A 24,837-nucleotide genomic window follows, 5' to 3' on the forward strand; every position below is an offset into this window, starting at 1 on the left:
TGATTAGGGTCGCGGGGGTGCTGGAGTCCATCCCAGCAATCATCGGGCAATGGGCAGGAGACACCCTGAACTGGTTGCCAGCCAATCACAAGGCACACGGGGACAGACAACTCACTCGCTCAGTCACACCTAGGGACAATTTGGACCGGCCAATTCACCTGAAATGCATGTCTTTGGAATGTGGGAGGAAACCGGAGTGCCCGGAGGAAACCCACGCAAGCATACAACATACAAACTCCACACAGTATGGCCGGTAGCTGGATTTGAACCCACGCAGGAGGTTTTATATATACTGGACTGTCTCAGAAAATTAGAATATTGTGATAAAGTTATTTATTTTCTGTAATGCAATTAAAAAAACAAAAATGTCATACATTCTGGATTCATTACACATCAACTGAACTATTTCAAGCCTTTTATTATTTGAATATTGCTGAATTTGGCTTACAGCTTAAGAAAACTCAAAAATCCTATCTCAAAATATTAGAATATCATGAAAAAGTATACAAGTAGGCTATTCAACTAATCACCTGAATCATCTAATTAACTCAAAACACCTTGCGAGGGTTTCCTGAGCCTTAAAAACACTCAGCTTGGTTCAGTAAACTAAATCACAAGTATGGGGAAGACTGCTGATCTGACTGCTGTCCAGAGGACCATCATTGATACCCTCCATCAGGAGGGTAAGACACAAAAAGAAATTTCTCAAAGAGCAGGCTGTTCACAGAGTGCAGTTTTAAAGCATATCCACAAAAAGTCTGTTGGAAGGGAAAAATGTGGCCGGAAACGCTGCACAACCAAGAGAGATGACCGCAGCCTTAACAAAATTGTGAAGAAGAGCCGCTTCCAGAATTTGAGGGAGCTTCAAAGACAGTGGGCTGAAGCTGGAGTCCAGGTATCAAAAGCCACAGTTCACAGACGTGTCCGGGAAATGGGCTACAATAGCCGTATTCCCATGGTCAAGACACTTCTGAACTCAAGACAACGGAAGAAGCGTCTGACTTGGGCTATGGAGAAGAAGCACTGGACAGTTGCAGAGTGGTCCAAAGTCCTCTTTTCAGACGAAAGCAAGTTTTGCATTTCATTTGGAAGTCAAGGCGCCAGAGTCTGGAGAAAGGCTGGAGAAGAGCAAAATCCAAGTTGCTTGAAATCCAGTGTGAAGTTCCCACAGTCAGCAATGGTTTGGGGAGCCATGTCAGCTGCTGGTGTTGGTCCACTGTGTTTCATCAAGTCCAGAGTAAATGCAACTGTGTACCAAGAGATTTTAGAGCACTACATGCTTCCATCTGCTGAAAAGCTCTATGGAGATGAGTATTTCATTTTCCAGCATGATCTGGCACCTGCCCACAGTGCCAAAACCACCAGTAACTGGTGCACTGACCATGGCATCACTGTCCTTGATTGGCCTGCTAATTCCCCTGACCTGAACCCCATCGAGAATTTGTGGGGTATAGTTAAGTAGAAGATGAAAGACACCAGACCTACAAATACAAATGAGCTGAAGGCCGCTATCGAAGCATCCTGGGCATCAATAACACCTCAGCAATGCCACAGGCTGATTGCCTCCATGCCACGCCGGATTGATGCAGTAATCCGTGCAAGAGGAGTCCCAACCAAGTACTGAGTGCATCAATGGACATTTTCAAATGTTTGATTTAGTTTTGCTGTTATAAAATTATTTTTTTTACTTGGTCTGAGGAAGTATTCTAATATTTTGAGATAGGATTTTTGAGTTTTTTTCAGCTGTAAGCCAAAATCAGCAATATTCAAATAATAAAAGGCTTGAAATAGTTCAGTTGATGTGTAATGAATCCAGAATGTATGACATTTTTGTTTTTTTAATTGCATTACAGAAAATAAAGAACTTTATCACAATATTCTAATTTTCTGAGACAGTCCAGTATATATATATATATCAAAAACACATGAACTATCATATAAATGTGTATTTTTTAAAATATTGTACTTATAAGTGTGTAAATTTGTATTTATTCTACACGAGCCTCACTTAGTGGGAGCTAAAATATTAGTCCTACATCTTGCTGCTACGGATACCCTAAAATAAAAAAATAAATCTCGTGAAAAGCTTGGCTAAAAAATGAGAAGAAAATGCTGCGGTTTATCACTTTGAGTTTCTGTAGTTTGTATTCTTCCTTGTTCTTTTTAGCACTTGTTTTTGATTGCAAAAGCAATACAGCAACACCTAGTGGCCACATAATACACATTTTACTTTTAATTAGATTTTAAAAGTAGTTTTATCTTCACTTGTAGTGTTTTTATATTGGCATTATGCGACCTTGATAAGAATGCACCTACATGTTTAAATCAATACAAGGAGCAAATTCTTAAGTATATAATAAATCCCTTGGACAGTGGGAGTGTTCATTAAACTAAAATATTTTGAGTCAATTTTTAATTCTATATATTTATTTTATGTATTTCCTTTTTTTTTCTGTATTTCTACGGCAAATTATGTTCTGATGAAAACTTTTACCTGTTATTTTTTTGTTTTTACTCTTCCGTGCCAATTTTGTTTGAATTTGCAATGTTAAATAAAAAAATAGTTCAAAAAAATATTTTAAAACATTAAAAAATATATTACTATTTAAAATAAATAAATGATAATAATCATCTACATATTTAACTGAAAGACTCACAGTTCATTAAAGTCCTGCAATTCCGCAGCAGGCGTGAAGACATCCAGCAGGCCTATTACCTAAAGAAGACGGAATGTTTGAATCAATAAGAGCACGGGCAGCTGCGAGGTTTCGTTTTGCATTCAGACAGACTAACATTCTCGTGTTTCATGTGCTTGAGTAGCCGGAGTTCCCGGTATGAGCGACGACTGTGAATCAGAGACTGGAAGGGCCGGGACAACTTCTTCACTGCCACCTTCTGACGTAGTACCACGTCGTAGGCTGAACTGGAGGGAGGAAAAATTGTGATATTGGAACAATTAAAGTGAATATTAGCACTAAATGATCCCTGCTTCTAGTTTCCCCTCTAAAGCTGGGATGGGTAATTTAAATACAACCAACCAGGGCAGCAACTAACGATTATTTTTATAATCGATGAATCAGTCTATTATTGTTTTGATTAATGGATGAATAATAACAACAGTTCCAATTTCCTTCTGTTTTTTATTTACCGATAGAAAAACAGTGCACAAAGCAACAGAATATTGTACAATGTAAAACAGTTTGAAAAAAAAATACTTACAAATATATCAATTACCACTGCAAATATGTAAGATTTATCAAAAGTGTAAAGCCACTTTTCGAAATGTTGTCAACAAATTCTTTTTTTGGGCGGGGCGGATTAAATCTTTGACTATGATAAACATTCCCAATATGAAAATGATATAGATAGATAGATAGATAGATACATAGATAGATAGATACTTTATTCATCCCCGAAGGGAAATTCACACTTCCAGCAGTCTACCCCGTTGTTTATTAACAGATTAACATGTTGCCCTAGGGGTGCTTGTAGCGGAGTGGATGACGTCACGCCAGTCCAAAAGTTCGACATCCCTGCGGCAGATGGAAATCTTTTCTTTGTGAAAATCCAGGGATACACCACCTCGTGTTAGCAAGTCCGCCTCCTCTCCGATTCCCCCCGGCTTTCGTGTCTCTGTTTAGCGGCGTTGAAGCCGGATAGCTCCGGATAGGTCCAGGTGGCTACACGTTAGCGTCCGAAATGCTAAACGTGAGCCACGTTTCCACAAAACACAGCAACTGCACTCCCTGTGCGCTTCGATGTTTTCCACCAGCACTCGATGATCTTATTTGGTCATGAGTTAGCATTTACCATGATTACGGATGGTACCGAAAGCTTATAACGCCGCTAGCCGCTTCGCTAGCTCCGGCTCTTCTTCCACGATAGGCCCCTTCATCACGCCGGCACGAGAATTCTTCAGGGCAAGGAGTTGAAATTCCTTGAATACACGCATTTTTTGTGCGCTAAAACCCATGTCCCATAGGATAGAAGTAATCCATAGTGTAGTTGTCAAAACGGGAAGAAAAAACACCGAAGATAGGAGCAGATAATAAAACAATAGGGCAGCTGCTGGAAAAGGCAGCCGCTCGTGGCAGCGCCGCTTTGAACTATATAATACGTTTAAAAATCTTTTCTATTTACTTGATTTTTTTACTTGTTTTAGATTTCTTTTTTGTGTACTTCTAAAGTACTTACTATTCCCTTAACAATGGTTAACTTTATTTCATTGAGAAACAGTCAAACACTACAAAGTCATATTATTCTGCATTGTAGCTGACCAGAGAGATGCAGACCCTGGATTTAGATTTTCTTATTTAGATTTCAGCTTTTTTTTACTGCAGAGCGATTTAACAGCTGATCCCCGTGCAATATATAGTTCTTATTTGGATTATGATAGATAAAACAATTGGTCATATCTATAAAACAAAGGTGTCAAACAGGCAGACACGGGCCAAATTTGGTTCGCAAGACAACATTGAGAGAATTGCAAAAGAAAAATGAGCTGCAGTTTGAATTACGTCCACATGATGTCACCCAAGCCAAGCACCACTCGCAACTGTAGTCTCTGTCTCTCACTATCTCTCTTCTTTTTTCTTTTTTCCTCTCTTTCTATATTTCTCCCTTTGACTCTCTCCCTCTCTATTTCTCTTTCTTTCTTTTTTTTTCTTTCCTTCCCTTTTAAAAATGTATCTCTTTCTCACTCTTTTATTTCTTTTTCTCTCTCACTTTCTCTTTCTCACTCCCTTTCCTTCCCTCTCCCATGCTTACTCTTTTTCTCTCTTTCTCTTCATTCATTCTTTTGATCTTTCACTATCTTTCTCTCTTCATTTTTTTCTCTTCCCATCTTTCTCTTTCTCACTTTTTTTTCTCAGTTTCTCTCTTGTGCTCTCTCTATTTCTCCCACTCCCCCCTTTTCTGTCTCTCTTACCTCATCTCTCTCTGTCTCCTACTTGGTCTTCCTTGTTTTCTCTCTTTTTATCTCTCTCTCTTAAACCTACCTCGTGAGATTTTTCTTCTCTAGCATGTGGCCTCTGACTAAATTGAGTTTGAAGTCCCTGCCTTAGGAGATCACTATTTCATACTTTGAGTCTAAAACCACTTTCTCGTCATGGCTTAGTAGTGTGTTTTGTTACAGCAGTTGATTGAACTGCTAAGAGCTTTGGCGCTTTTTCCGGCATGAATCAAACAGGCATGCCTCAGGTCAAGTCAAGTCAAGTCATTTTTATTTGTATAGCCCTAAATCACGTCCCAAGGGAGTTTCCTGTGAACATCAAATGAGGAAAAGTGATGCAAGTATCTAAAAGTTATTCCCTAACACACCCTTTTCCTAATGGCTGGAGAACAGCTATGTCCAAAGTCCGGCCCGGGGGCCTGTTACGGCCCGTGATCCAATTTTTACTGGCTCACGGCCTCTGTCATATCATCAATATATGGCTTGCCAGTAATGTTGACCGCAGTATAGAATTACGTTTTTACCAAATAAAAATACAAAGCAACATTTCAAGAGATGATGGCAATAGCCCTTTGGCCACTTTGCACTTGGCTTTTCTGTGAGAATTTTAGCCCACCCCATTCCTGCGAGTCAAATGAAAATGCTATAAAAGCGAGCTACAACTTCACGATGCTGATGGCCAAGCACTGCAAACCTTTCACAGAGGGTGAATTTATCATAGACCGTTCAAAGAATGCCAGGCTGAATAGTCGGCACTCACACATTTTCAGCTTACCAAATCTGGCCCGCTTTCTGAAAAATGTGGACACCCTTGCTGTCAAACAATGTCTTGTGTCTATTACAGGAACAATAGGTGGACACTTAAGAAACAGGAGTTGTTCCCATGGAGTTTGTAATTGAATGAAGTGTACAATACAAAAAATAATTAAGCTTATTACTATTGTTCCAACTCAACCGTACTGTTTCTAGCCTGGTGGCCTCTTTTGGACTCCAAATGCCAAATATGAGACAGTAGCACAGGCAGGAACTTAAACTCAAAAGTAGATCAACTCTACCCCAATGTGACGGAGGGGTGTGCCTCAGATTAAACTGAGAAGCAACAGACAGATAAACATAAAACAGGGAAAGGCACAACTAAAAAATAAACCATTATGAACTCAGTCTGAATTAATAATAAATCAACTGAAATATTGCAAGCCTTTTATTATGTTATATTACTGATTAAGATTTACAGCCTTCTAGTATATATTTTTCACGATAGTTTAACATTTTTGGAAGTTATCATTGAGTTTTCCCTACAGTCAGTAATATTAAAACAGTAAAAGGTGTGCAATATTTTAATTGATTTGTAATGATTTCAGAATGTATGACAATTTTGTTTTTAACTCATTCAGTGCCATAACATAAATATACATTTTCAAAGGCATTGTCCCTAGGTGCCAAACGTAAAAATACTTTAAAAAAAAAGTATTGTTGAAAAATAAACTATTGTAAAGGCTTTGGCGCGACAATCAGTAACTATTAAGTAAAGTAAATCACCAGTAAATGGCAGGAATGGCATATATCATATATTTGTCCACACATCGAGAAGCCCCCACTTCTTTGTGTTGCTTTGCTTCCTCTAACCAGCGATAAAGAGTTTTTGGGCGGCCACTGAGTGATCGACATCGTGTCATCATGTCACCAGAAACATTGAGAGCTGAAAAGTTCTTGCAAAGTTTATGCATAGTTCATGCATAAGTTCAATGTTCTTGCGATATAATGAATGCTTGTGTTTATGTTTTTTTTTGGTCTGAACAAATTTATTGACACTAAAAACAGAAAATAATCATGACAATCTCAACAGCAATTAAGCACATTCACAATATTATATTCCAATATTACGTTTTTAACAGCAAACACAAAGTGAGGTTTGAACAAACCTTCTCGAAAATCAAACATATTCACAATTTCATTATATAACATCTTTGTTAGTGTCAATAGATCCGTCCAGGCCAAAGTCGATTGTCCTCGGTCTGAACAAATCCACTGACACCAACAGCAGCAAAACACAGCCATCAAGCATATTCACAATTTTTTTATATTTGACAATATGACGTGACGATATGACCTTTTAACATTTTTTCCTGACATTTTCAACATCAATTAAACAATTTCAGAGTTATTTTCTTTTAACAGTAGTTAACCAGCGTGTAAAAGGCAATACTATTGTGCAAGGGCATAGCTCTGCCATCCCACCCTCCCAAGCAGCATTCTTCCAGTCCTCTGTGTGGGTCCTTTCCCTTCTGCGTGGGTCCTCTCCCTTCTGGGTTCCACAACCCAGGCCGTTGCTCCCGGGACTCCCACAGTGTAGCTCCGGCTCCCCCCTCCGGGTGGGTGCAGACGAGTCTTCTTTATGGCTGCGTCCTAGGCCCGCCGCTCGCAGATTGTATGGTATCTGCAGCCATTTAGAGCACAGCCACGGGGGGGATCTGCCTGCACCTCCATACCAGCAGGTTTCTGGAGGTCCAGATGGCGTCCTTGATGGCGGCGAGAGTGAGCCAGTCCCTGGCAAAGTCGTTCCGAGGCCTCATCGACCGACTCACCCCGTAAAGCACGTACTGTGCATCAGGGACCTCTCCTGCTGGCAAGTCCGGGAACTTTCCTAGTTGTTCGGCCATTGTCCACAAGACCTGGGCAGCGCTGCACTCACAAAAAAGGTGCCTCACCGACTCCTGGGCGCCACAGCCAGGTCGAGGGCACTTCGAAGTCGCTGACATTCCTCGGTGGTGCATTACAGCTCTGACTGGGAGAACTTCATGAGCCACCATCCATGACAAGTCTCGTAGTCTGTTTGGGAGGGCAGGATGATTGACGTTGCTCCAAACCGTTGTGGATTCGCCAAACGCAAGCCCCCGCACAGGGCTTACTGTAGCTCGCTCTTGCACAATAGCAATAAGCGCCCTGTGGTTTTGTAAAGTGTGACATTCTTGTGTTTCCAAATCAAACTTCTTCAAAAAATCCCGAATAAAGAGATGTGTTGGTGGCAAGTTAAACGAAACTGGAATCAAACGATTGTCTGGTACAAGCTTTAGCTTCCGCAAATATGAGCCCATCCAAAAACGGGTCATTGCTTGACTTTTCGGGTTGTTGGGTGGGCCCACAGCGTTTTGGAAGTGGAGAGAGACATATTTGCTTCCCAGGAAAAGCTGGAGGTCAGGCACTCCTTTCCCCCCTTTTTCCTTTTTCTTTTTCATTGTATCTCTTTTTATCCTTTCCCACTTTGAGCCCCAGACAAAGCGAAAGATGGCTCGGTCCAGTTGTAACAGCACGTTTCTTTTAGGCATAAAAATTAAACTGATTGACAAAAGCATTGGGAGGATGATCGCTTTGATGATTAGGACCTTCCCCTCTATTGTCAGTTTTCTTAGTGACCAAAAAACAAGTTTTTGCTTAACTTTCCTTGTCACGTCATCCCAGTTGGTCTCGCCTCCTCCATCCGCATTGAATTTTATCCCTAGGATTTTCTGGTCTGTCTTTAACACCGTCAGCGGGAGTCCTGCCTTTTCTGTCTCTTTCCACATTCCATAAAACTTCACTTGTGATTTTTCTCTATTTAGCCTTGACCCAGACGCCCTCCCAAACAGGTCAGTCAAGTCCAGGGGCTCTTTCAACAGATGCGCGGTCAGTACACAAAATATTAAAATCATCCATGTACAAAACACACTTGGTAATTTGTCCCCCACTTCCTGGGATATTGATGCCTTCGACAAATCTATCTTTTCTTAACATTTGTGCCAAAGGTTCAATGCAAAGAACATAGAGAAGGGGAGACATAGGGCAACCTTGACGTACACCGCAGTTGATCTCGATTGCTTCCGATAAATTCCCGTTAATCATGAATTTGCTGTAGATGTCTCGGTATAGCAGTCCTACCCACTTGATGTATTTTTGGGGAAAACCACATTTTTGCAATACCCTGAAGAGGTATTGGTGCGAGACTCGATCAAAGGCTTTTTCAAAGTCTAGGTTTAGGACCGCTAGTCGCATGTTTCTGTCTCTTGCATAACAAATGGTGTCACGGATCAGCATGAGACTGTCGCTGATCTTCCTTCCCACAATGGCACAGGTTTGGTCTAGATCAACCAAGTCTCCCAAGACAACAGACATTCGTGTTGCTAGAAGCTTGCTGAAAATTTTACAGTCCACGTTTAAAAGCGTTATGGGTCGCCAGTTTTTTAAGTCAATTTTGTCTCCTTTTTTGTGCAATAGAGTAACTATCCCTATTCTGAAACTGTCTGGCATATGGTCTCGACTGGAAAATTCGTTAAAAACAGTTAACAGATCTGGTGCTAAAATATCCCAAAAAGTCCGGTAAAATTCGAGGTTGAGTCCGTCCTCCCCGGGTGATTTGCCTTTTTTCATAGTCTTTATGCAATCATTCAGTTGGTCTTGGGTAAAGTCCGATGTTAAAAAGGGGTCTTGACGCACTGATCTTGAAATATGATCTAATACATGCCCCATTTCATTCTCATATGTTTCTTTCTTTTCAAATAATTTTTTGTAGTAGTCTTCGACCAATATGGTTATTTCACTACTTTCCTTTGTTATTTGCCCGTTTTCGTTTTGAAGTTTAAAAATCCCCTCATTTTTGCCCATAATTTTTTTTTAAAAGTAGCGTGTACATTTTTCCCCTTCTTCTATTTCTCTTTCTCTGCTTCTTATTATGATGCCTTTGCTCTTTATTTCCGCCAAAGCGTTTAGTTCTTGTTTGGTCTCTTTGATTTCATCATTAAAGTCCATCCCCTTTTCTGTTAGGATGAAATAGCGTTGGAGTCTTCTTTGTAGTCCCGACATGCGTTTCATCTCTTTAAGTTTCTTGTTTTTCCCTGCATTTTTAAAAAAGGTCTGTGTTCGTTTCTTTGTCATTTCCCACCATTGTGCTCGTGAATCATACGAGTCTTGAAGGGTCTGCCAGTCTTTGTACAGCTCCCTGTATTGTGCGGCTAGAGCCTCATCCTCCAGCAGGGAGCAGTTTAACTTCCACAAACCCTTCCCAACAGTCATACCTGAAGGAAATGAGAAAGAGCAGGACAGTAGCAAGTGATCCGAAAAAAAAACTGGAATTAATCTTGCATCACTCTGTGCTAAACCCCTCGTAAATATGTAGTCTATTCGAGAGGCTCTGGCATTGTCACTACTGAACCAGGTGAAGCCCTCCTCTCCTGGATGTATGGATTTGAAACAGTCCACCAGTTTAAATGTCCGGCACATGTCTTGTAATAAAGTTGATGTTTTATCTACTTTAAACTCCTCATCGTTCCTCTTTCTATCCTTCCTACTTAGGATGCAATTAAAATCTCCTCCCACGATTAGTGGTTGATGGCCTAGCATATGCGACTGGATGTCCTCTAAAAGTTCGTACCTGAGTTGTCTGTCGGCATGGCCGTATATGTTAATGAGGTTAAAATCATTCCCTATATAAGAAAGTCTTGCTAAGATTGCGCGTCCGTCTCTCATCACAGTACTCCCCTTTATGATGAGTTGAGGGTTGTTTATTAAAATGGCTACCCCATCGTTACGGTTTTCATTCGAGCCACTCCATAATGACGGATATGGCCAAATCTCTTCCCACTGTTTATAATTTTTTAGAAAGGGGATGCAGCATTCCTGTAGTAAAAACACATCTGTTCTGATAGTTTTTAAGAACGATAAAACACTGTGAGCCTTAACCTTTGATCTCACACTTCTCACATTGATAGTAGAGAATGTAATGTTCATAATTGTTGTTAAAGTATTTAAACTAGTTAGACAAAACCGGGGGATCTGAGTCCATTCTTTGGTGTTCATCGAGATCATCGAGAGTGTCACCTGTGTCAGACACATCACTTAAGAGTAGTACCTCATTTTGAGACTCACCGGGGAAAACTCTGGGACCCTCTGTCTGTGGTTCCAGGTCTTCCCCTTTTTTCTGGGTTAGGGGGTGAGCCAGAGGACCTATCAAGGGGTCTCTTACTTCCTTGCCCACAAAGGGTCAGATTTTTTCCCTCCCCGACCTCCTCCGTCTCAACTTCATACAGTTCCCTTGTGGGCTTATTCACCGGCAATCGGCTTTCTTCTAAATCTCTTAACTTTGTTTCTGGTTTTTTCACCACTCCCAATTTTGTCTTACTTTTACTCCTCTTTCCAGTGCCCGTATGGGTTTTTGGAGAGTCATTCGCCTTTTCGATTTGTTTGTCTTCTCCAAATCCCGGCAATGGCGTAGCAAACAAATTTGCTAATTTGAACTCTCTTCCAGGCCCTTCCTGATTAATATGTGTTTTCGGAGTGGCAGTTGCTTTTTCTATTCGTTTGTCATGTCCAAATTCAGGTATTTTATGAGAAATCTAATTAGAATTTCCAGGTTCTTCCTGTTTCAATTTTGATTCTCTGGTCTCTGCTCCAGGGGTTTTGGTAGGTACATCTGTTTTTTCAATTTGTTTGTCTTGTCCAATTTCTTTGTGCATTTCTTGATCAATTTCATTGGGTATTTCCATAACTTTATTCATTTCCTGTTCATCTTCATTGGGTATTTTTATAACTTCATTAATTTCTTGTTCATTTTCATTTTGTATTTCCATGACTTTATTAATTTCATTGTCTTTGTTATCTTTATTCACTTCATTGTCTTTGTGACATTTATTCATTTCATTATCTATGTTGTCTGACATCATTTCATTGTCTTTGTTGTCTTTGTTAACTGCCTTCCTAGCTTTCAATTTGTTAGCAAACGAATTTGGGCAGTTTCTAAAGAGGTGATTCGTTTCTCCACAGAGATTGCATTTTCTGCTATTGATACATTCCTCAAAGGAATGTCCAATTGTTCTGCACTTTCCACAAAAAATTTGATCACATACCTCAGCCAGATGCCCATGCTCACCACATTTGCGACAGAGTTTCGGTTGCCCTTGATAGTGGATAAAGCCACGGTTTTCCCCCAGGAATATAGTCGACGGGATTTGTTTCAGTCCCTGAAAGCCCTGAGGATCTTGCCGTAGTTGGACTGGTACCCTCCAGGCACCAGTCCAATAGCCTTTCTCACACCTCACCTTCATAGCCTGGCCTTTTACTGAGCAGTATCTACTCAACCAATAACAGACGTCATCAGCACTGATTATTTCACTAAACATTCTAACAACGACAATCTTGTTAGCATTATCAGTCAGCTTCTCCACTGTAAATCCTGAAAACTGGGACCTCACTCCCTCAAAGCGATTCCAAAACTCTTGATAAAGAGCTGCCGTTTCAAAACTCACATCAAAGCCTTTGCCAGAAGTCATTTTTATGACAGCATGTACCTCCTCCTTTTTAAACTTCAGAATCTTTTCAACAAACTTGTTAATAAAATCCGTCCTTGACATTCCCTCCGAAAATGCCACAACATCTTTGAGCAAGAATCTCACGCAGTTACGTCTCCGCCCGCCGGTATAATGCCCGGCCATGGCAGGACTCGGCTGCTTTACTTCTAACTATGTTAAAATGGTTAGAATTGTAAAATTAATAATTAACAATACTCTTAAAACCGACGCCAATGACAGTATAAACGCATAGAACGAGCAGTGCTAACCTGATGCGTCCACCATCAACCGCAGCTAGAAACAATAATAGATTAGTTCTGTAATTCAATGAACTGAACTGCTCCTGTTGTACAACCCTTATGGAAAGCATATCACAAATGCAAAAAAAAAAAAACACCATAGTGAAAGCTCAGCTTGAAATGGATCATTTCACAAAAAGCAGAAGTTTTCTTGGAAACGAGTACATAATCTTCAATAAACTTCCAAATGTTCAACTGTTGTTTACTACACAATGGTAAAAGCTAGAAACATACTTAAAGGTTCAAGCTTTCTTTTGATATGACGTATGCCAATATAACTGTAATGATTACCCAAGTGGAGCCACCTGGGGTAATCATGTGGCGCGCTGGAATGTTCTTCCTGATTGGTTAATGCTCCCTTTTTAAACGTGTTACGCGGAGAACTCTTGGTCGGAGGATTACTTTTTACCCCGTTTGACTCGCCTGATTTTCCTGTGTATTTTTGACTTGTTTACCTGATTCTGCCTGCCTCCGATCCGACCTGCTTCCGTTCTACGCTACGATCTTCTCTTCAGTCCCGGTAAACTCGACCTGCTTCCGTCCCACGCTACGATTGGCTACGTGTCCCGAAGCTGTCTTCACGGCGTTGCTGCTGACGTTCGACGGTCATCGCGTCTCCCGCTAACCCTGTACGCTTCCCCAAATAAAAGACTTGTAACGAACGCTCTGGGGTCTCCTGCTCTGTTCTGGTCCTCCCTGACAGAATCCTCCGACCAGAATGGACCCGCGTTCGTACATTTGCCCCTTGACCACTATGAAAGCCTGAATCAGCAGCGCAATTCCCCTTCAGAATGTGCAGTTCGGTAAGTCCTTTCCGACGTGGCAAAATTGGCTAAGGCACCTCCGGCCGTATGACTGCGCAATGACTCCCATGCCTGCCTGTTCGACTCCCATGCCTGCCTGTTCGACTTCGACTCCGCTGCCTGCCCGCCCTGAGTCCGACTCTTCTGAACCTGCCCGCCCTGAGTCCGACTCTTCTGAACATGTCCGCCCTGAGTCCGAGTCTTCTGAACATGTCCGCCCTGAGTCCAAGTCTTCTGAACATGCCCGCCCTGAGTCCGACTCTTCTGAGTTGACTCTCCTGATTTTCCTGTGTTACCCTGTGACGTGCCGTGGGTTTATTTATTTTTTTTCTGGGGAACTTCTGGAGCCGTTCCTTGAGGGGGGGGTTCTGTCATGATTACCCAAGTGGAGCCACCTGGGGTAATCATGTGGCGCGCTGGAATGTGCTTCCTGATTGGTTAATGCTCCCTTTTTAAACGCGTTACGCGGAGAACTCTTGGTCGGAGGATTACTTTTTACCCCGTTTGACTCGCCTGATTTTCCTGTGTATTTTTGACTTGTTTACCTGATTCTGCCTGCCTCCGATCCGACCTGCTTCCGTTCCACGCTACGATCTTCTCTTCAGTCCCGGTAAACTCGACCTGCTTCCGTCCCACGCTACGATTGGCTACGTGTCCCGAAGCTGTCTTCACGGCGTTGCTGCTGACGTTCGACGGTCATCGCGTCTCCCGCTAACCCTGTACGCTTCCCCAAATAAAAGACTTGTAACGAACGCTCTGGGGTCTCCTGCTCTGTTCTGGTCCTCCCTGACAATAACCACAGAACTAAATTTTCTGTAGGTCTTCAAAAATGAGTCAAATAGTAAAAAGTGGCTGGCACCTGTACTTCCAATCTGAAACGTCTGGTATTGAATTAGTTAATTGCATTACAGGAAATAGAACCCACCCACAGACACGCTCTGCTTACCCAAAGATTGTGGTTGTAAAGGCAAAATTTGAAAAGACGAATATTTTTATTTTATTTTTTATCAAAAACGGGGGAAAAAAGAGAAAACAGAAGAAAATATAATGAACCAAGAAAATAGAAGTTAAAACGCTGGAAAGAAAAAACAAAATAAGGAAAAATATTGAAACAAGAAAAAGCAAGAAAAAATATAAGAAATAGAAAAAAAGAGAGAAAAAAAAGCTTGGAAAAAGGAAACCAGAGAAGAAAAAAAAAGATAAGATAACAAGATAAGACAATTTACTTTTATTGTCATTCTTTGTAACAATGCACACAGAACAAAATGTCGATACACCTGACCCGCACAGTTAAACTGCAGCGAGCCAATGCAGCCAAACAGGGCACAGCCATTTTAGTCATTAGGTGACCAAACCCCCCAATTCCAACCCTTAATGCTGAGCACCTAGCAGGGAGGCAATGAGTACCAATATTGTAAGTCTTGGGTATGACTCGGCCGAGGCTTGAACCAGCGACCTCCCAGTCTCAGAGCGGGCGCCCTACCATCTAGGCTACCGAGCTGGATAAAGGAGAATTAAATAAGAAAACAGTGGAGGGGAAGCAAAAAGGCAGGGTGGAAGAAACAAAAGAAAAGAAAATAGGAAAAAAAAAGAAAGAAAGAGCAGAAAAAAATAAATAATAAAATAAAATTTGTTAATATATTTTCTTAATCTATCATTATACTAAATTATAAGATATTGATTATTGTCACTGCCACGAGCTTAACTCATTTAAACTTTTTTATTTTGAGCAGCTTTAAACGAGAATCCCTGCATGACACAACAAAATGTATATCAAAAATATTGAATTTTCAGTGCAACAAATAAAACTACAAAATACAAGAATAAACTACACATATAAAAATAAGCTAGATGAACACATCCCTTAAAACAATGGAAAAAGTGCTGTGGGAAAAAAAATATGGGGGAAATAATAGCTGTTCCCCCTCCAACACATGCACATTTTATATGCCCCTCAGAGACTCATGTCTGGCTGCAGCCCTGATCCAGTGTCAAACCCAAGGCCCACCAGGTCCAAATTGTGTTCCTGCGCAGGTCTATCACACACCAATCTACCCTTCTGTAAACTTTAGTGATGCTTCTAAGGATGTATATCCCTATAGCAAATGCATGATCCACTTGCCACTCCACGCGTTTTAAATGCACCATGTTACAAAGAATGACAATACAAAGGAAATTATTATTATTATTATCAAATAAATGTGCATTGGATTACTTTACAGCATGGGCATTGCCAGCCCGTTTTAAGGGGTGCTCAAGGACCCCTAACTTAAACTCAAGCACCCCCAGAAATAAAAGCAATTTCAAAACTCTCTTTCCCTTAATAAACGATAGGATGAATGATTGAAAACTTTATTTCGAACATTAGAATAAAAACAGGACTAAACAATAACTCAACACCAAAATAATGTTACATAACATGTTCGAAAAAGGGTAGTAAGAAGCAGATGCTTCTTTTCCCTACCCCTGCATCTTCCCTATTAAATATATTTTACAGATCCTCTTCTCCTCTTGTGTCTAATATAACAAAGTCTCATGGATATACATATTACATAGGTCAGATATAGTCAGCAATAGTAGTCAGGATAGGCTTAAATGTAATTAAAAAATGTTACCTTTTTTGTTTTAAAGTAAAACAAAACCAAAAAATTAACAACACAGCGTCTGAAATACTCCACTGCCTTGAAATGGTTCAGTCCATTTCATTCCTACCACCACTTTCGATATTTAATTTTGTAAGTTTTATTGTTTTTGTTGTTGTTGTATTTTTGTAGAATTTCTGCAGTTACATTTTTGTGGTATTTCTGTATTTTTGTTTTATTGGAGTTACATATTTATGGTATTTTTGCAGTATTCTTCTATATGCGTTGATATCAGTTGTTCTTAACTATAATTTGCCATTCTCATCTATCCATCCCACGCTCTTGCATCCGACCTCACCTCCAGAGCACGTCTCACCCTATTCATTCAATCACATTTGGGCCCTCCTTAAATTCTGTTTCCCACCACTTCTGCACTACATACTTTTTTAGTCAAACGGCCTTCATCCAATCTTTTCATATGTCAAAACTATTACAGAACATTTTTATCAACCCTCTCAGCAATCTCTCTCACGACACCTGTTATTCTTCTTGAAGTCATGTCACTCCACACATATTTCTCCATGTCCAAAGTCTGGCACGGGGACCAGTTACAGCCCGTGATCAAAAATTTTACCAGCCCTGTCATGAAATTAATAATGTGTTGCCGGCCAGTAAGTTAACCGCAGTATGAAATAAATTTGTGCTTTCAAAAAATTCCCCATTTATTCCCAGCTGATGGCCACCTTTTTGTGAGAATCTTAGCCCAACCCATTTCCGACATGGCGACTTTAAATAAAAAAAATTAAAAAAGTTGAATGAAAGAGCCGCCGCTTTGAAGATGATTGGAAATTTGAGTCAATTTTCACCGAAATCTGAAACTTGCCTAGGGGCTGAAGCTGTTTTCAAACAATATAATATCAAGAGCCTGAGCCAGACGAAAGATGCCGAATACCAAAAGCTATCTGGAAGCAACTGGAAGCTGTTTAACGGCACATCAGCGCTTTTTCATGAAACCCTGTGAATCAAATGAAAATGCTACAAAGGCGAGTTACAAGGTCTCGATGCTGATTGCCAAGCACTGAAAACCTTTCATGGCGGGTAAATTTATTATAGCATGCTTAAAGAATGCCAGGCTGAGTAATCATTCCTCAAACATGTTCAGCTTACCAAATCTGACCCGCTTTCTGGAAAGTTTGAACTGCCCTGCACTTTTCAAACATTTAATTTCCAAGACATCAACCTATTATGTTACCTATCACTAGCACAATATTTACTACAGTATTGAAAAAAATCTTCATTAGATTCTGACCATTTTTGTTTGGTGGGTCGGATGTAAAAGCCCACGGGCCGTTGTTTGCTCACTGCTGATTGGGTTGCTTCGCACCTCAAAAGCTCTCGACCTAAAATCACCCCCTGCTGTACAATAGTTGCAACAATTCTGTGTCGGTATGCAAATATAAAAGAAATTCTCTATGGACTAATATCTGATTCAGAAACGTTTTGATGACACAGCAAAATGCAGGCAGCCTCGACCCTCCAGACACTCACTCATACAAATACTGTACTCACCAAACCGAACCGTAGGTTCCGGAGCCGACCGGCGTCAGGTTCTGGTATCGCTCCGGAACCTCCCACACCGTCTTATTCAATTCCTGTCGGTAGTATCCTGGCCTTGCCGACATCTTTGGGAGCTGACAACAAAAAATGATGAAAGGGGGAGGAATAATGGAGAAGAGAAATTATACCGGTAGCGCGGGCTGGTGTTCGTCCGCTTTAGCCGAGTTGCTGTGACGATGCGACAGCCACTGCCAGCCTATCTCTGCGCCCCACTTCTCGCTTTGATTGTCTGTCTTCAGCCTTTTGACGCAATCTGCCGGAAGATGATCGTGGACCACATACACACGAAAATTATTGTAAATCAACGTTGTAGTTGTGTTGTTATTACTATTGATATTATTATTATTTTTAAGTTCAAAAAAATATTTAAAAAAAAACAACTCAAACGCTAAAGAGACATGAAAAAACCCTCGGCTTAAACACACCCACCCACCAACAGGGGCGTTTCCAAAGGGGGCCGGGTTGGGTCGTGCCAAATCACAGAAACATTCTCGCCACCCAAAGAAAAGTGGATTTAGGAAAAATGAACAAGAGAAGGAAAAAAGAGAAAACATAATTAAAAAGCTAGGGATCAGTACATTGCCAATAATAATAATGTAATACTATGCCCAAAATGAATTGTTTTCTTTTAATTTAAAAAAAAGCTATTATTCTACTTATTTATAAAAGCGTTTATTTTTTTGAACTTTTACCTCATTTATACTTCTTACATTTTTACACTTAAGTTTTTTTAAAGTCAAGCAAGTACAATCCCTGCGTGAAACAACAAAAGGTCAATTTAAATCAAGCATTATTTTTTTTCAGTGCAGCATCAAATAAACCACAAAATACAAGAATAAACTTTTTTTAATAAGCTAATCGAAAAACATCATTGAAAAGTGCTGGAAACAAGAATTATTTACATATCTAAAATAACGATGAAATGCAAAACTATTTTAACCTTTTATATACTCAACAAATTTAAAGTCAACAACACATAATCCATGGAAAAATGCATATGAACCAATCACGAGAGGAAAAATGCATCGAAAAGGGAGCTAGCCGTCTAGTGCTGTAAATTATAACATTGTGTTGGCTGCGGCTGCATCGGCTCGCTACAACGGGTCAGGTGTATCGACATTTCGTACTGTGTACATTGTTACAAAGAATGACAATACAAAGGAAATTATTATTAATTATTATAATGAAACCCAATGTGAACTGTTGCTAAATGTGCTATTCGTTATGTTTAACGTACATTAGTGCTGTGGAAAAAAATGGTGGTAATAATAGTTGCCCCCATGCAAAGAAGGAATTCGAATTACCGGTAGCTTTCTAGCGCCATATAAAGGCATATAGCGGTAATACTTTTACTAAAAAAACAAATCGAGCCCTACTCCGCCTTGCTGTTAATTAACTCTAGAACACACTCATTTGTTGCACGATCACTGCACTGTACGTCTTCTCATAAGCGAATTTTGATGTACTTGGGCATGTTTGACCTGAAGAAGAGGAACAGTTTGACGCTTAACAGCAGCATTCGCGATGTGGAGGAATTCAGGCGCGTGGCTGTCCGGCGAAAAGTCAAAGGAGACGCTTCGGATTGTCACACAGGTGAGTTCCATAAAAATGTCCGTCAAATACTCTTTGAGTAAATACAAATTTAAGTCACTTGGTTGTGTTTTTTTGTACTAATCTGCAACCAATAACCAACTTTGTATTGCTTAAAAAGCACACTAAATTTTTGTTTTCTATTATGTAATCGACAGCCGGACAACCCGAATAAGGCGAACATACAGGGGGTGTAAAATTACCTTGACGTTTGAATTAATGGTGATCAAAGCTCTGATTTGGCTGTCAAACGTTCTGCGTTACGACAACAAATGTTCACTGATCAAGCGATACCCATACGCGCTAGAGAGAAGCATTTGATGTAGGGATTAGGGTTCAAATATGGCGATTTATGGGACTATTCGCAATGATCGCAGCAAGGCTTTAGGGCTAGGACCTTAGCTTGGCCTTTTGGCTGAGAGTAAGAGTCCCGGCTCCTAGGCTTTGTAGCGTATTATGAACTGACCGATAATGGATAATGCAACAAAAACAACCTGACGAAGCTTTGAGGAGCCGAAAGAGCCCGCTGTTTTTAGTCTGCCTTTAAAAAAAAAAACTCCCAACTAGCACCTTTCTGCTATTTATCATACCTGCTCGTATCATTCACATTGTTCTGTGTTAGATTTACGGCTACAGAAAATTGGAATGGTGGCGGGCCAAACCAGCTTAAAATTTAAAGTTTCTCTTTTTCCTCACGCTGAGGTTTTGAGTTGCTCCTTGCCCGGATGTTGGTTTAAGATATGGTAATTGTGTAATTGTAATCCTGTGCAGTCCTTTGAGACATTTTTGTGATTAAGGGCTATACAAATAAATGTGAATAGACTTGACATGTTAGGGTCTGTGTTCCCGGTAATTTTCAACAGGTTTGAGCATTTACACAAAGTCCGTGATAATTGCTTGAAACTAATGTGAGCAACATCAATCCCAGGTGTGGCAACCAAATCATTAGTAAACTTCATACATGATATACATTTTCACATTTGAATGAATTGACTAATGTACTATTGGATAGGTTGTACGGCACACAAACGTCAGTGGGTTTTGACAACAACTTTTACATGAGATTTCCATTTTTCATAAAGTATCTTTTGTTACATAATACTAACATTTTGGGATATTTATTTAGTCAATTCCACAATACAGGACTGTATTTACTTTTTGGTATATTTGTACTTTTTCTTTAAAGTACAATGTTGGCACAATATTGACTTGATATATTTGGAAATTACTTGAAGGCAACACAAGAACAATCAAATAGCCCCCCTTCCAAAAAATGTATTTCCTTCTCTCTTTGTGGACTTTTTTCTTTTTCCCCTTTTTTTAAATCCCCCTTTTCTTTAATATTTTCCTTTGCTTTTTACCTCCCCTTTTCTTGCCATTTAATTTTGTTCTCTATTTTATTTTTCTTGTTTGTTTCCTTTTTCTTTTGATCTTTTTACTCCTCGCTTTTTTTCTCCTTATTTTCCTGCTTTGTTTTTCCTTTGTTTTTTCCTTTTTTCTTTTTGTTTATTTTCTTCTTAGCTTTTTCCTTTTTTTTCCTTTTGTTTTTTTTTCTTTGTAATAATTGATAATATATGGATTAAAGCAGCAAAAACAATCTGACGACCCGGTTGGGAGCCGAAAGAGATGGCATGCATCTTGGGGAACATTGGTCTGGTTTGTGCTATATACGGCTAAATAGCTCATTCCAGAATGAATGCATGAGTTAGATGGTGCATGTGACAGATACATGTTAGAATTATTTGTCTCATCCTGCCAGCCCAAACTCGACCTCAACATAAGCAGGAAATCTCCCGTTCTTCCCGATTTGTCACTCCGGTATTGGTTATTAATAAATTGAACCTCCTATAAGGTTTGCATTGCTTGGCGATCAATGTCATGACCTCGTAGCCTGTCTTTGTTGCATTTTCATTTGACTCCCAGGGTCCATGAAAAAGCTTGCTGTGCCATTTAAACAGCTTCCATTTGCTTCACCTTTTTAACATCATTCATTTCCAGATAGCTTTTTGTAGTCCACATGTTTCGTCTGGCGGTGCCTTTTGATATCATAATCTTTGAAAACATCCACAGTCACTTGGCAAATTAATTTTCCAGTTGTCCTGAAAGGAGTGCTAGTTACGTGAATCGAGATCTACCAGTATTGCAGAGGTTGTACTGGTGGATCACTGCGTGACCTGAGAAAAATATCAGCCTATGATTGTCATTCCCTCACCCCATTAGGAAATAATTACATTTCTTGGATGTATCTCATTCGGACATGGTCATTCTGTAATTAGCTCACGCATTGGGAAAGTGTGAGTACCCCTGCCTTACACATTCTTTCATTTGAACATCCAACAAAATTATTGTAAACCTGTGGCCACATCAAAACGCGTCTGATTGACCAACCCAAGATGCCCTTCTAGTTACATCCGGCATGCGCTTGATATCACGCTAAAATTCAAACGTAAACTACCATCAACTTGCGTCAAACCACGTTGCGTCATCTTCCTCACGTGATGTCACGAGTTGTGAACGCACAAGTGACGTGTTAATTGGTGCCTGTGTAATACAGTCGGTATTTTGTGACTTTTTAATTTTATTTCTACAATATCTGATCAATTGACCAGTTTTTTTTTTATATCCAATGTGGAATACTGTTGTTGGGTCAAACAAATACATTGGGTAGGGATACACCATTTCCAATCAAGTCCTGCTACTCGAGACTAATACTGAAACCCATAACTGTTTTTTAAAACTGCCTGCTAAATGTTAACTAATCTTTTCATTTCACATCTATTCATTTACTGGGGCGGCAGTTCGAATCCCGGCTCGTCTGTGTTACATGTCGAAGTGTCCTTGAGCCTGTAAGACACTGAACCCCTAATACCCCCAATAAGCTGGTTAGTGCCTTACATGGCTGCAAGGCCGCTATTGGGAAATGTGGAGCACATTGTTAAGCGCTTTGGTAAGTCATTGACTTGAAAAGCGCGAGATAAATGCAGATCATTTTATTTTCATTTCATTTCATTACATTTAGAGATTTATGTCATGGTATAACCAGCTCGCTTTTAGCACCCAAATTCAACACAAAAAATTGTAGTATTTTTTTTTTAAACTTTCCTTAAAGAAAACAACCAGACAGACACCCTGGGTGCTCAGCATCCCCAAAGCTTCGTACCTAAGACCGCCCCTGATTCATGTATTAATTTATCCATATATTCTAATGTAACACTTTTTAAAATTATGTATTTTAATGGAACTATTTATTTGAATTATTTATTTATAAATTAATGTGACTTACTCTAATTGATAAAAAGAAATTCAGGAACCATTTCAATTTTTTATCCATCTATTTATTTATAAAAATACAAAATGCAAATTCATTTACCGGACAAAGAGCTGCTAAGAAGTGGCGGTTAAGAGATCCGTGAGCTGAGATGGATTATTCAGGAAAATCTCTTCTCCCTGACTCAGCCTGGACTGTTCTTTTGCTGCTTTTTGTTTGTGGAATAAAAACGCACATTCACAAAAGCTCAACTGTTCCTCCGCTGAAAGGTTTTTCAAATTCTTGCCCTAATGTTACTGATAGAATATGGAGTTAACAATGCCATCTTTCAGGGACTTCAAGTCGAGCTTCATTTATATATGTGTCAATTTTGATGAGAGCTTTGCATCCTTGATTTTAAGTTTATTTTGCGCTAGAAAACAGGAGGAGCAAAATCAATGTCACCCCTGCACATGCTGACATGTTAAATAAGATGACACGGAAGTAAAAAAGCAGAAGTGCGAAATAGTTGAGACTTCGCTCCACACAGGATTGAACTGCTCAAGCTTAGCGAGACAAAATAATGGATATTTGCTAGAGTAAGGTAAGAACTTACTGACAAAATGGTGGTCTGTATAGATTTGTTCCTGTTCATTGTTTTAGATCAGTGTTTCTCATATGGTGGATCCGGACCCAAAAGTGGGCCACGGACCCGGTTTCAGTGGGTTGCAGGTAGAGGTAAAATCTTAGCCCGTGTCATCATTACGTCCCATTGGGCTGGGCTTCTTTCGCTGCCTTAAAAAAACTCGTCATCGTTGTTCTTTGTGTCTCTGCCTCTCTCACTCTGAAAGTGCCGCACTAGATCCTTAAAGATGCACTACTGCTGTGGTTTGTGGCCTTATTTTAACCTATAAAAATGCCATACAGCCTTAAAATGTTCCCGTCAACTCTTGAAAAAATTCCGTCCATGTTGAAAAAGTGTCTTTTATCGTAACCTCTGTAGATGCAGAAATATGAATCATGTATATGTTTACACAGTACAGTTTTTGTAACAAAGGATGGGCTTAAATTTGATATCAATTAATCACCTTTGGGAGGGCTGGATTTTTTTACGCCCGATCTTCCCTTTAGCTTTGGGCCTTGGCAAAATAATGCGGAAAAAATGAACAGACTGTTACTCATTTAAACTCCTTAACAGTAAATTGTGATAATTCCCCACGAATTAGTTTTTAACACCGCAGATAAAAAGGGCGATAAAGATTGTTTACATATGTTGAGGAAGACCAAACACAGATACAGCTGAGAATGTGAGATAGGATTTTTATTTTTTTATCATGAAGAAAAAGCCACTGAAATAGAGCATTTTGGAGCTATTTAAAAATCAAGCCAATATAACATTAGGAGCAATATTATTTAATTTAAACTTTTTTCTTTTTGCTGGTTATTTTTTCATGTGAATCTATTCCATCTCTGGTTTAAACGGCACTATCCTTTCATCAAATATATTCTGAAGATGGAAATATTTCCTAATTTGAGTCATGGCTTGTTAATAGTGTGGTGGTTCCTAAAGTTTGACTAATTTAGAACCACTGCTCTCGATTCTTTTTTTTTTTCAGCAAGATATTGGACCGCCTTTGAATTGATTTGGAAAAACATTGTGTCTGGAGATTCAATCAGGCGCAGGGTCAATGTTTGAATGTTTGTTTTCTTCTGGTAAACATGATAGAGAACTGTGCAGTTGATCTTAACCACATGGGATCTCCATTTCAGCGTTGAGCAGTTGCTGTGAAGGTTTTTGCCACAAAAACTGTGAATCCACGCCTCGTAGCAAACAAAATGAAAGTGGAACCAGTCCATCCACGAGAACTCCAAACAAACCACAGGGTGAGTTTGACAAATAATAATAACAAAAGAAGTTTGTATGGGTGCTTGAAGTCCTTGAAAATTATTGAATTTTGATATGTTTTAAAAAATTGTGAAGTGCCTGTAAACTCTTATAATTTTTGCCATGTTTCTCTCAACTAGTCTGCTTTAAAGGGCAGTTTGTAATATTTAGTGCCTCCCAGTGGTACAAAAATAGTTAATTGAGAAAAAAACATTGATTTGAATACTATGCAAAAATACACTATCTATGTTAATTTTTATTAAAACAAATCAGGTCGAGAAATTTGCATTTGTTTTACCTAGTGGAATCCTTACCTACAGCACGTAATAGTCCCTGCAATGTTTGTCTGGCATCCGCCAAGTCATGTTTTTGTATATCCCTTTATCACAAGGAGTCTCAAAGGGCTGCAGAGGCCACAGATAAATTCTATAAACTAATTTTAAATTATCCCAGTCTGATTAAACAACAAAGAAAAAAACAGAAACATCTCATCTCATTAGCCGTACCGCTTATCCTCATTAGGGTCGCGGGGGGGCTGGAGCCCATC

At 39.7% G+C, this 24,837-nt stretch overlaps 2 protein-coding genes across 6 annotated transcripts in view; one reads left to right on the forward strand and one right to left on the reverse strand.

Annotated features, from left to right (window-relative positions):
• mapk11 (mitogen-activated protein kinase 11) overlaps positions 1-19,309 on the reverse strand; it is a 36,557-nt gene extending 17,248 nt beyond the window's left edge. For 2 of the 4 annotated variants that reach the window (XM_088348417.1, XM_088348419.1), the window contains exons 1-4: positions 17,697-17,821; positions 17,521-17,642; positions 2,794-2,923; positions 2,658-2,716 (exon numbers count right to left, since the gene is read on the reverse strand). In XM_088348417.1, coding sequence (XP_088204543.1) covers positions 2,658-2,716; positions 2,794-2,923; positions 17,521-17,633 — 302 coding nt within the window. In that variant the 5' untranslated portion in view covers positions 17,634-17,642; positions 17,697-17,821. Of the gene's footprint in view, positions 1-2,657; positions 2,717-2,793; positions 2,924-17,520; positions 17,822-19,049 lie in introns of those variants that run through there. The other 2 variants (XM_088348421.1, XM_088348420.1) reach the window with 2 other exon arrangements.
• The window catches only part of LOC148357395 (FYVE, RhoGEF and PH domain-containing protein 4-like), a 46,401-nt gene continuing 40,464 nt past the window's right edge, over positions 18,901-24,837 (forward strand). Inside the window, exons 1-2 of one of the 2 annotated variants that reach the window (XM_088348415.1) lie at positions 18,901-19,161; positions 24,176-24,289. In XM_088348415.1, coding sequence (XP_088204541.1) covers positions 19,029-19,161; positions 24,176-24,289 — 247 coding nt within the window. In that variant the 5' untranslated portion in view covers positions 18,901-19,028. The remainder of the gene's footprint in view (positions 19,162-24,175; positions 24,290-24,837) is intronic. The other variant, XM_088348416.1, reaches the window with a different exon arrangement.

The sequence above is a fragment of the Urocampus carinirostris genome, chromosome 11 (genome assembly GCF_059441175.1).
Source record: "Urocampus carinirostris isolate Australia breed hairy pipefish chromosome 11, RoL_Ucar_1.0, whole genome shotgun sequence".
In the NCBI taxonomy this organism is placed as follows: domain Eukaryota; kingdom Metazoa; phylum Chordata; class Actinopteri; order Syngnathiformes; family Syngnathidae; genus Urocampus; species Urocampus carinirostris.